The sequence below is a fragment of the Acomys minous genome (genome assembly GCF_964271855.1).
Source record: "Acomys minous genome assembly, chromosome: 17".
In the NCBI taxonomy this organism is placed as follows: domain Eukaryota; kingdom Metazoa; phylum Chordata; class Mammalia; order Rodentia; family Muridae; genus Acomys; species Acomys minous.
Window position 1 is genome coordinate 10,407,383 of NC_140500.1, and position 12,865 is coordinate 10,420,247.

The 12,865-nt window shown below is 37.8% G+C and overlaps 1 protein-coding gene across 1 annotated transcript; it reads left to right on the forward strand.

Moving 5' to 3' along the window:
- Nucleotides 1–713: 713 nt before the first annotated feature.
- Nucleotides 714–10,335, forward strand: RERGL (RERG like). The gene is made up of 5 exons (XM_084765927.1): nucleotides 714–848; nucleotides 1,908–1,964; nucleotides 6,069–6,142; nucleotides 7,889–8,037; nucleotides 9,321–10,335. The coding sequence occupies exons 1-5, from the start codon at nucleotides 797–799 to the stop codon at nucleotides 9,601–9,603; spliced, it is 615 nt and encodes a 204-aa protein (XP_084622053.1). The 5' UTR covers nucleotides 714–796; the 3' UTR covers nucleotides 9,604–10,335.
- Nucleotides 10,336–12,865: the final 2,530 nt, after the last annotated feature.

The following is a 12,865-nucleotide window of genomic DNA, read 5'->3' on the forward strand; positions in this document are numbered from 1 at the left end:
CGGAAGTGACAGTGTAAATATCACAAGAGCCAGAGTTTGCAAAAGACTATGGGAAATAGTGTTTTCTCTACCAGACAAGGCAATTGTACATACGACCTTGCTGCAGTTTTGGCTGAATATACAAGATGAAGTCATTCAAAATTCCATCATGGATGAGGGAAGGGGAGGGATTATGTATCCCCATCCATAGCTGAAAGTTATTGGCAACTATTGACTGCAGGAGAAGGAGTCTACATAAGTTGTCCGTGTTCCAATTTATGGCCACACACCCATGCACACACTGGAAATACAAATTGGTCACTTTTAAAAGTCCATGAAGCAAGAAAGGTGATGTGGTGGGGGTCATCTGGGAAGAGCTGGCTGGGAGTGAGTTGGGGTGACTTTGATGAAAACATCTTGGGTACATATATGAAATCCTCCAATGAAGTAAATCAAAAGTAAAAGTGACCCAATCAGGCTAAATTTATAGGCATATTTACACATCCTCTAGAACTTGTACAAATAAAAATAGAACATTTTTCTTGATTCTCTGGAGGATTATGAATGAGGCCTCTGTTAAAAATACATAACTGTGGGTTGCATAAATCTCAGTGTCTAAATAGTAGGCCACTCCTTCAGACTATCAGTTGAAATGTACCAAAAGCAATAATTTTTCAAGTTATTATTAGATGGTAGGAATATATGGTGCAGTTGCCCTTGATAAAATAAGAACAGCCATAAAAGGCAAATTCAAAAAGCCAACAACATATGCTCATCTTTAGTCTGCGGGGCTCCAAAACTGCACCAGTTACTCAAGATGGGTGATGTCAAGCTTGCTGTCTTGGGTAGCAAAGGTACAGGAAAATCAGGTGAGTGGTGTTGTTTTCTCTAGCATGATTAGAGAGATGAGTAGATACAAATGAAAGTGTTAAATAATAGCCATGTATTACATAACGACTACCAGTAATAACAAATTGCTCTGTAAGATAATTTGTATATGAATTTGTGAATTTTCAACTGTCCAAGTAAGTTATTGTTTATTTATGAACTGTTTAAGGAGGTGAGGTAAAACAATTGCTTGAACTATGAATCTTCTGATGTTTAAAATTCTATAGACTAACAAGAGAACTTTTTATTTCTTTTCCAAATGTTCTTACCCCAGTACACTTGCCTGCAAGCCCACCAGTGATTAATTATTTTAAAAAGAATCTTCCATTGTAAAGGTAGAGTGGGCAGTGCTGAATGGAGCATAGAGTTTATGGGCAGTTCTACTAATGGGCCATGACTTTGTAGAAACACTGCTTTGTCTACTTTCTGGAGCCTAGCACAAAAGGCCCTAACTATGCAAGTTACTATTCTGTACTGCTTTGCTTTATTTTATTCTGCTCTACAATCTAATGGCAGGAAGATTTTCACCAATGAACCTCAGCCTAGAACACGAGAGCTAAATAACTAGCAGACTCAGTGCTTTGCAAGAAAACAAGCTACTGCAGTCTTCCCCTGTTCCCCATGGTACCAACTTGCTATATACAGTAACAGCTGCACATGCTGGACCTGCCTCCATCCCTCCTACACATAAAATCTTAGAATCAGACTTAGTTAATAGGGAAAATAAGTGTTGGAAGACCTTTGATTTTCAAATATAATGAGGAATATATATATATAGTGTACTTTAGAAGGTAAGGTATACATGTTTGTATTTGTTAAGGAATTTCATTACAATTTACCTGTGTAGCATGTAAGATCACATACATCTATCTACAGAATTATGGTTTTATCCCCTTAAATTTTAGACTAGAATTCATTAAGGTGTAAGCTCTTATCTAAGGCTTGCTGATTATTAAGTCAAGATCAAGATTATGTACCCAACTGAATTATCAGTATTCTGAAATACAACAAACATTAAATCTTGTTTATTCATTTAACAGCTCTTACAGTGAGGTTTCTAACCAAGCGGTTCATTGGGGAATATGCTTCTAATTTTGGTAAGTTGCTGCTATTCAATTCTATTCATCTTAACATTTCAGCATCATATTTTAAAGCTAATTAAGGGCAAAGAAACAGTTTAGCAGAATATGTTGTTTTTATATTCATTAAAATGTTTTAATACAAAGGTTCTCAATAGCAAAATTGGAATAATTTAAACTGATTTTTGAATTTTAATTGAATATTTTTGTTATCAAAATTACCCAGTATAACAACATTGAATTTGAAAGTGAGGGGTTTCTAAAGTCTAAAACTTGAGAACAGTGAAGTGTGGTCCTCTTTTAAAATACTACAAACCACAGGGATACATTTTTTTGTAAAGTGCAAAAAGGTTTTGATAATTAACATTTGTTTTAAAAGATAAGGACATATTAATATTCACAGCTCAAACAAATATAAAGTGAAACTCTAAAATTGTATAATAAAACAGAATTAAATATCATACTGTTATCTAGTCTGTTTATATAAATTTCAGAGAAATTCTACAACAGATGACAAGGTACCATAGTAAAATCCTAAATTCATTTTACTAAGTCTAACACAGTTACTATTTATTTATCTTAATTGGCATAGAATACAAAAAATACCACACCACAAAAGTGAGGAATTTTGTTATGGCTTTAAATATAGTTTTTGTTCAGAAATTGAGCAAAATAAAGAATTTTGTTCTTTTTTCTAATCAGAGAAATGAGAATAAATGCTTTTCCTTTTCATTTCTCAAATCAATAATAGCAGAATTCTGAAAGGAAAGTGACTCATTTTTGTTCAATATTGCTTAGTTAGTGTCAAAAAGTCAATAATTGTTTTTCTATGAGAATCAAAGAAAACACTGTTCATGAGAGGGTTTTATCAGCATATTGCTGAAATGATTTTAAAGATTCATATCACATGGCTTTCTCTGTGTGTACAGTATAGTATTTCCCTGCACTTGACATTGTGAACATTTTAAGACAAGTGTTTGAAAACTGCTTACAGAAAGAAAACCACAGAAAACAAGAAATGTGTAGTTTTTCATTTTGAGAAGCAAAAGTCTCAGGCACAGGGGTCAACATAACATGCAACCCAAGATGCCTGCATGAGAAAGTTTTCCCAGAGCAGAAAAGAAACTAAACACAAATAAGATAATGCAGTCTCCAAAGCAGGACCGACAAACAATGAAACCTTCACCTTAATCTTTTCTACAATGCAGTTATTTAAACAAATGAAATGTTTACACGTTCTCAGCTGTGACATCTCCATGCATAATATAAGACCCTAGGACCTGTTACAAAGATAAACATGCGACTCAAGTTCACCAACTCTATGGAAACAAGCTACCAGAAGCAACTCCATCTTGTCAAGGAAGGATAGAAGGGAAAATTAAAACACCCCAGAAGAGTTAGAGATGACGACCCTTGACAATGATGTGAGATTTGAGAGGAAGGGCTTTAAACTGTCTGGGAGAGTTTATGATTCAGGGCAAATAGTGAATGTGCAAAGTTTACAGAAAAAAATCCTCTGTAAACAAAAATTTGCTGTTTGAGGAAACTATGACAAATGGTATCCCTGGGAGGATTTTAAAAGTCAGTCTTCATCCTCAGAGGAAACATTTGTTCCTCAAATATATGCTTCTTTTGTAAAATAGAGACTTATTGATTTTTACTTTATATGAATATGTGTCCCTGAGTGCCTGCATGTGCAGCATGTGTGCACAGGTGCCCAGGATGGTCAGAAGAGGTCATTAGATTCCTAAGAACTGGAGTTACAGACAGGTGCAAGCTGTGGATGCTGAGAGCCCAACCTGGGTCTTTTGCAAGAGAACCAAGCACTCTGAGCCATTGAGCCATCTCTCTAGCCCCCCTCCATTACCTCTTATGGGTTATTGTCAATGTGAGTCACGATTTTGTGTTACTGTGTTAATTTGTAGGGCTGGAAGAACAGCTACAGAAATAATTTGTTAAGTCAAAGAATGCTCATTGGATAACTGGATAATTGTATAATTCTATACATCAATAGGCTTTGTTAGAACCTAAAAGGAGAAGTATTCAATTTCTCAAAAAATTATTAATGTGAATGAAGGGATTTTTGAATCCAAGCCAAAATTATGTCATATGTCAATAAATGCTATAAAATAAATAAAACAAACCAGAAAAAGCATTATTGTGGTATGCATATTTTTTAAAAGATGCAAATGTAGAGGTGGAGGTTTGCAGCCCCTATTCTTGGGGAGCAGAGCCAAAAGGACTCACCCAATCCCCAGACCAGCCTGGTAATGTAGACAAAAATTGTTTTAAAACAAAAGTTAAAACAAAAGAAAAGAGAGGATAAACCTTCTCAAGGAAGTGTCGGTCAAACAGAGACATTCTGGAGAGGAATTATATTCCAGGTGGAGGAAAGAATGGATGTCAAAGGTTGGACATGGGGAGGGGAGGGAGGGTGTTGACAAAGCAGAGTAATGCTCAAGATAGTAGATACGGGGCGGGGTGAAAGATAGTCATTGCTCTGAAGGCTGCTGAGACTATTGAAGGGACGAGTGCACACGCGCGCACGCACACACACACACACACACACACACACACACACACACACAGAGAGAGAGAGAGAGAGAGAGAGAGAGAGAGAGAGAGAGAGAGAGAGAGAGAGAGGAGCATTCTCAGGAATGTTAAAGGTCTCTTAATCCAAGAGAAGCAAGGGTTGGTTGGTGCAATGGATGCAAATACATGGCTCACGTTTGTCTGTGCCTTCTGATTCTTCTACAGATGCTAAGCGAGTTGGTGATAGCAGATGAACGATGAGTTTTTATGGAAATCTAAGCAGAAAGAATGGTACCTGGGAAACTCTACCTACTAATAGAGTTACCGGCATGTAGACTAATTAAACTGTAGTTTGCGTATGGGGTAAAATGATATTTTATGTGTATGAGTTATACGGGGAAGAGAGAAATCAAGTCATAAGGGATCTTCAGGTTTTATATCAGAATATAACATATACTGCTCCGCATATTGCGCTGCATCAGGCAGACTTCTGCAGGGGATACAAAAGTTTAGTTTTTCACATAATCGGGTTAATGTGTCTATCAGATACTTAGAGATGATTACATCCAACAGTAAATAGTTTTCCTGAAATTGTAGAGGAAGTCTGCACTACAAATACATGACGAACTGTTCGTGACCCATTATTACATACTACTCAGGATTCAGGAACCTAAAAAATAGCGCAAGGCAGTGAATAGAAACTGGATCCAAAGGTAGAGTGTGAGGCAATAATGAGTACGAGTTTCAGGAAACACTAATATTTGAGACTGTGTCATTGACAGAGTACTGTAGAACACTTAGCAAGGCATACACGATCAAGGGTGAGTCTAAACGTATGGAACACAGAACCACGTTTACATGTTTATAAGAGGTCGGTACTGGAAACTGAAATGTAAGATGGCTCAGTGTCTATAGTACTTTAGGCCAAACCTGAGTTCCTCCCAAAAATGCACACTGTGGAAATAACTTGTCTTCTGATGTACATTTGCCTTACACACACACACACACACACACACACACACTCACACTCATCAATCAATAAATGTAATAAATAGTAAAAGAAATCATGGAAGAGGACACAGAATTACTGTCGATATGCTTGTCCATAGATGAGAGGACATTTTAATGTTAAGAGGGCATAAACAGCCTTGGTAGGAGAATCCATATTACATCATATGAAGGTATGCAAATGAGTAGACACAACTAAGTGCAGGGGTTAATACAAGATATGAATGGTTTCCTCACCAGCCCTGAGCAAAGATGCTCCGCTATGTCATTAACAATGACAACTGTAGGGCTAGAGAGATGGCTCAGCAGTTAAACGCATGTCTTCCAGAAGACTCAGGTTTGGTTCAATGACCAAAAGACCCACATGACAGGTCAAAACTATCAGGAATCGAGTTCCAAGGGATCCATTGTCTTTTTTGGCCTCTAGGAAGGGGGTTCCAGGCCACCCCCCCCTACAATAATGTATCTTCAGTAGAAGTAGCCATAGAATATGACTTGTTCAGTTTGGCAGATCAACATTGGTTACAAATGAGTATTTATTCTGAATTTCCATACTGACAACCAGTACATATATTTTTGCAGAATCTATCTATAATAAGCACCTGTGTTTGGAAGGGAAACAATTGAATCTGGAAATATATGACTCATGTTCTCAAGTAAGTCAAACAAAACACCCCTTTTTTTATTTTATTTTATTTTCAAGCATGGTTTGAATACGAGTGGTTATAAAATCTCAACACCGAAATAAAGTTTCTTCTCAACTTTAATTGCTAAAATGTCCACATTTCTTTTAGTGTAAAATTTATTATCAGGATTCTGTATTCATTTCCACTAAAAGTTAGCATGGCAAAAAAATCTTTAATGTCTGTAATGAACAGCAAATGTGAACCCTGAAAAGAGTCTTAACAAAAATCATTAAGATTTTATTTTATGTATATGAGTATGTTGCTTGTGTGTGCTGTGTGTGCACCATGGCATCAAGCGCCCACAGAGGCAAGGAGAAGCCATGCATTAACCTGAAACTGGAATTACATATTATTGTGAGCATCCTGCAGGTTAGGATCTGAGCCTGCATCCTCTGCATGATCAATAAATGCTCCTAGCCATCGAGCCCTCTGTCTTTCTGGCCCTTTAACAGGAATCTTTAAAATAGCAGCATTGGATTGTGCTTATATGTATTCCTAGTGTAGCTGTCAGAAATTAAGGCCGAATGACTTGTCAGTTCTCACTAAATTCTGTTTTTCTCTAAGGAATTTTCAATAGAGCATAAGTAAGATAAAATTTGAATAAAAAATTAGTCAATATATTAAAATATCAAAATTGGATTAGAGAAATGAGAATAGTCAGTTTTCTAAGATTTCAAAAAATGTTTTTTATTGATTTGTTTTAGTTTTTTGTCCTAAATTATCATATAAACATTTTTACATAAACTTTGTGAAGCTTTCACTTTCTTGTGTTTGATTCTACCATTAAAATAAATAGACATACTAGACTGGGGAGACGGCTCAGTGGTTAAAGTACTTGCCATGCTATCATTAGCACTTGAGTTTGGAATCCTAGAATCCATGAAGAGGTAGGCACTGTATACTTTCAGCACTCCTAGGTTTGATGGGAGGAGACAGGAAGTTTATGTGCCATCCGGCCTGTTGTCCATAACAAAAGCTCAGGATGGAAAGGGAAGACCAGCCTCTGAGGCTGTTCTGAGGCCTCTAAGTGCTTGCCCTGACAAGCATGTGCGGATACTCACACAGGAACATGCATACCCACATCCAAATATGCATACACACAGACCACACAGACACACAGACACAGAAACACACACACACACACACACACACACACACACACACACAGAGTGAGAGAGAGAGAGACAGACAGACAGAGAGAGACAGAGACAGAGAGAGAGAGAGAGACAGAGAAAGACAGAGACAGAGAGAGACAGAGACAGAGAGACAGAGACAGAAAGAGACAGAGAGAGATTGAGAGAGACAGAGAGGGAAAGAGAGACAGAGAGGGAGAGAGAAAGAGGGAGAGAGGGAGAGAGGGAGAGAGGAAGAGACAGAGACAGAGACAGAAAGAGACAGAGACAGAGACTTCACTAATTAATATCATTTTCGAGACAAATTTGTGAATATTACTTTAAAAGGCATCATATGAAATTCTTTAAAAATAAATGTTTTCTTACAGAAAAATTGTAAAGTGATTGAAATACACACACACACATACACAAACACATACACACATATATATGTTTAAGAAACAAATGATGTGAGTAAAACAGAGGAACAATGAAATCACACTTTAGAAATTATTGTTCTTTAGCCTTATTGAAATGGGTAACTATTAATTGAGGCTTAGAACTCTGCTGTGGGATAACTTCAATTCACTTGGTTCATTTCCAGCCACAGAGAGCAAAATTCTCCCTGACGGGTGAGCTGCACTGGGCAGATGGGTTTGTGATAGTATATGACATCAGCGACAGGCCTTCCTTTGCTTTTGCAAAGGGCCTGATTTACAGAATTCGGGAGCCACCGACTACTCCCTGTAAAAGGTAAGGCATTTCATTCCTGTCTCCTTCCCTCTTTAGTAAATCATCTTCTTGCTGTGCGAATCATTAGGAAGAATTTAATACAGACTTCCAATTACAAAATTTAACAGCCCTGAACAATTCCCCTTCGCATTTCCACAGGAGTTACATACGTAGTAAAAGGACTTGGATGAGAATACTTTATACCCTGTCTGACATAAACAGTTACTTGCCCCGAGCAAATGGCTATTTTACAAGACAGGTTCTACTGTTAACATGACACTCACTAGCAAAATAATGCTCCCCTGTACAGCAGACGCTTCAGGCTTCCACCTTTCTTTTTATCCTATGAAAATGTTAAGGATCCTAAACAAATCCAGAGTTATTACATTTGGTTTCCTGTGTCATCCAGCTTCTCATCACTGGGTTACCCAGGATGTCACAGCGAAAGTAGACTGAAGGGTCAACCATCTACAAATGTTAAGGGTGGGGATATACTTTTCCCCCACTTTTACCGCTAAGATAAAAAACGTGGTCAACGCCTTTCTGTACACTGCCTTGGCACACAAACACAGAAGGAGGACAGCTATATTTAGAGAGTTGTTGTTTAATTTCCTCTCTTTCTATTGCTTGAGCATCTCTCATTTAAAGTGTTCATTTTCGTTCAAACGCTGACATGAGCGGATCTATAGGTTTTTATCAGGGTTGCTCATGATGTCTAAGATGATGGTGTAATTGTGTGGAGCTTAAAGATGTCAATCTTATTACTGTGGTTTGTTACGTGTCTTCATTATAGTTCTTTAAATGACAACTAATTAGTCACTTTTGTATAGTGTGACACAGTACCTAGTAGAAAAAAAATTAAGGAATGATGGATTTTAGTTAGCTCAGGGTTCCGAATGGCCAGTCTGTGTCATTTGTCTCCAGGTTTCTGGGCCTCGATTGAGGTAGAACCTTGCCGTTCTGTGATGGGGACTATTTTCCTATTTAGCTTCCCACATAAAGAGACAAAGTGGGGAAGGTTACAGCCATCCCTGGTTGCTATACTTATCCCCAAATAAAGAACACTTCCAGGCTGCTCCAAACACTGATCTTTGAGATCCTTGTTTGTGTTATTTATTTCACTCTGTGGAAAATGGCTTTGTAGCTGTGTGGATATGTGTCTCTAAGCACACATATGGCTATGACCGTAGACATAACACCTTCTGGGACCTAATTTGAACTCTGTCCTTTGCTTATATACTTGCCCTTAAAAAAAAAAAAGGGTTGCTGAACCCGTCTTGACAAAGTTACCCACTGTGTTTCAGGGTGGTGGAACCAGCTGTGGTTTTAGTTGGCAACAAGCAAGACCTCTGCCACGTGCGAGAGGTTGGCTGGGAAGAAGGGCAAGAGCTAGCAATAGATTTCCGCTGCCAATTCTGTGAGCTGTCTGCAGCAGAGCAGTCCCTGGAGGTCGAGGTGACGTTTCTCAGACTCATCAAAGACATTCTGATGATCTTCAAACACAAGGAGAAGAGGAGACCCAGTGGGTCTAAATCAGTGGCCAAACTGATCAATAATGTGTTTGGAAAGAGAAGGAAATCTGTTTAGTAGACATGTAATCCAGGGCACTTTGTACATCAGAGAGTTTCAAACACTTAAATGACAATTAAATGTATGATTTATATAATTAAAAGACAGATTTTTTTTATATATGAGATGAGTGAAAATTAGTCATGGCTCACTTTAAAATACATATTTTATCTTTTTGGTTGTGTTTGGTTTACATTGTTTCCCACATAAATTTTTACTTCTTGCACAAGCAAGCACTCCGTCCAGAGTGTATCAGTGGGTAGCTGTCCCCTATGCTTTGCAGAGAAAACCTTGCACATGATGTTTTATTAAAGTACTATTTTAAAGTGTATGGCTCACTTGTATATTCTGTCATTGTTTTGAGTAAAACAAACATATCCATACAGCCAGTGAATTGTAGGGCACAAGTTATCAATTTCACCATATTTAAAAGTTTTTTACTTAAGACATGATTTATGGTTGGATATGTTATATTACCTGTCCATGAATAAATATTTTGTAGTTGATGAGATAATAAAAACTGGTGTGTTGTGTGAATTAGTTTCTGTTTTTACATTGGTAAAATATATGAAATATATATGACAAATTCAAGGTAATGGAGGAATTTTTTTTCTTGCTGGCTTTCAGTTTGAAGTGATACTGTCTGTCATTCAGGGTGGTCCTGATAGCAGGGGTGTGATGCAGTCATACTGCATCACCAATCAAGTAGCTGAGAGAGGTGAACACTGATGCTTACCAGACTTTTTCATCTTTATTTGTTTCGAACCCGGTACACAAGCCATTCACAATGGGTCTTTCCTATTCAGCGAGGCCTCCTGGGAAAACACCTCACAGACGTGCACAGTGTGTGTCTCCCAGGTGTTTCTGAACCCAGACACGTTGTAAAGGAAGATAAGCCTCTGCGGTCGCTGAGGACACTGCTCACAGAAAACTTCGTGGATATCATTAAGATCATTTATAAACCAAAAGTTGTCTAGTTTATTTAGGGGAAATAAAACATATTCAGTTTGGTTTCTATGGCTGTGATAAAAATAATGGCCAAAGGCAATGTCAGTAGGAAAGGGTTTATTTTGTCTTAGAGGTTACAACCTATGATGAAGAGAAGCCAGGGCAGGAGTTGAAACAGAGGCCACAGATGAATGCTGCTTACCTGCTTGCTCCCCGTGGCTTGCTCAGCCACCTTTCTTATACACACATGCTGAGGGATTCTACTTCTGAGAGTGGTTTGGGCCCTCCTACACCAATTAGCAACCAGGCCAATAGTATGGAGGCAATTTCGCAATAGGGGTTTTCTAGATATCTCTGGATTTGTGCCAGATTGACACGAACTAACCAGCACAGTTGGTAAATTTACAACTTTGAAGGATTTGCTACTGGGAAGGATATATTTTTGGGCTAGATGAAAACCTTATTAAATCCCACAAGCTATTGTTTCATTTCAAAGACAACAGTGACCTTCTAAACTATACTTGAAGTAGAAGTTCTCAACAGCAAGTCCCTTACTGCACTTATCCACCTATTATTTTCTGCTCTGAAGCTGTTTTCCTAACGCCTGATAAAATGTTGATAATTATGGTTGGATATCAGGAAAATAAAAGCTTGGATTAAAGGTATGGCATTCTCACACTTAGTTACTAAGTGAGAAGAGGTGCTTAGGGACCATTCTAGAAGAATGTTTTAAGTAGAGGGTGATAATCTGGAGTGGGGCAAAGGTGGCCCAGACTGTCAGGTTACAGAGAAAAATATCAATAGCTTGGAACTCTTTTATCCAAGATAATCCAAGATTTAGCATATTAGAAAAAGTCCCTTGAGATAATGTACATTACTGTTTCTTAAAATCTGACTTATTTACATCATTCACTGTATTTTATAGTTAAATGTATTTACCTGTAAATGTCACAGTCTTGTTTTTCCTTACATATCCATAATATCCCATTATGAATATGAAATACATTTTCATTATGCATCCATCAGCTAAAGGACATTTACGTTGTTCCAATGTCTTAGGTACTATGAACACAGAGAGAGAGAAGCAATAAACATGTCTGAGCAAGTATCTGGTGAGTAGTAAGTCAGTAGGCCCAATGCCAAGAAATAGTGCAGCTTAGATATTGGTAGATTTAACATTTGCTTTTGGAGAATTCTCCACACCGAGCTTCAGATTGGGCATACCAGTTGCGGTTCTCCCAATCGTGAAGAGAGAAAGGCAGTTCTTCCTGAATCATGTCCCCTGCATGTGTGGTAGGTTCTTTGTTTGTTTGTGTGTGTGTTTGATCCTTGCCCTGTTCTAAATGGGGTGAGATGCAGTTTCAGAGTTGTTTTGATTTCATTTCTCTAATCGCTAACAATGGTAAATGTTCCATGAGATATGTCTAGCCATTTCTATTTCTTTTTAGAATTCTCTACTTAGACCCATAGCTTGGTTTTTTGAACTGGGTCTTTTATTTGATTGACTATTTAAAAATATTTTGGATATTAATCTCCTATTAGACGTATAGCTGGAAAAGATTTTCTCCACTCTATGAGTCTCTTCTCTGACTATGTCTTTAGCTGTGCAGAAGTTTTTTAGTTTAAGTGCCACTTCCCAATTGATGGCCTTACTTCCTGGGAAATGGTGTAGGGTATTACCTAAGTCTACTTCCAGCATCTCAGTGTTTCAGGTTTCAATTTTGAGCTCTTTGGCCTTAGTTTTGTGCAAAGTGATAACCCAGAGTCTGCTTTCACTCTTCTGCATGGGTTCGTCTGGTTGTATAGTGACTTATCATTGGGGCTTGCACTCAGGTGGTTATCCACGTGAGAAGCAAGGATCTCTGAGAGATCTGGCCACATCCTGGTTCCTTAGACATTAGGACCATCTCTTTTTATCCTCCAGTCTTAGCTCTTAAGAGATATATGATCCAGGGTCAAAAATTTACTGCCTAGAACCCAGTGTGCTTCATGCTAACCTTCTACTTTGTAAGGTAGAACATGATGTGTGCTGTATGAAATTCTTGCCAATTGCATAATTTCTTTCTGCTCGCAAATGCCATGTTCTGTCTGTGTAGAAGGAAATGACACAAATGACCCATGGTTGGTATGTATGATAACTTAAAGTGAAGGCTTCCTGTTAGCTAGAAGAAGAGGCTGCTACATGAACGGGAAATATGTTACCTTTGTGCGATTTCTCTTAGAAAAGTCACTGATGGACTTGTCTGTACTTACTCCTGGAATTTTATTGATATTTTATGTCTCGTCATTGATCTTATATATTTGATATTGACTGTGCTTCCACACATGAACA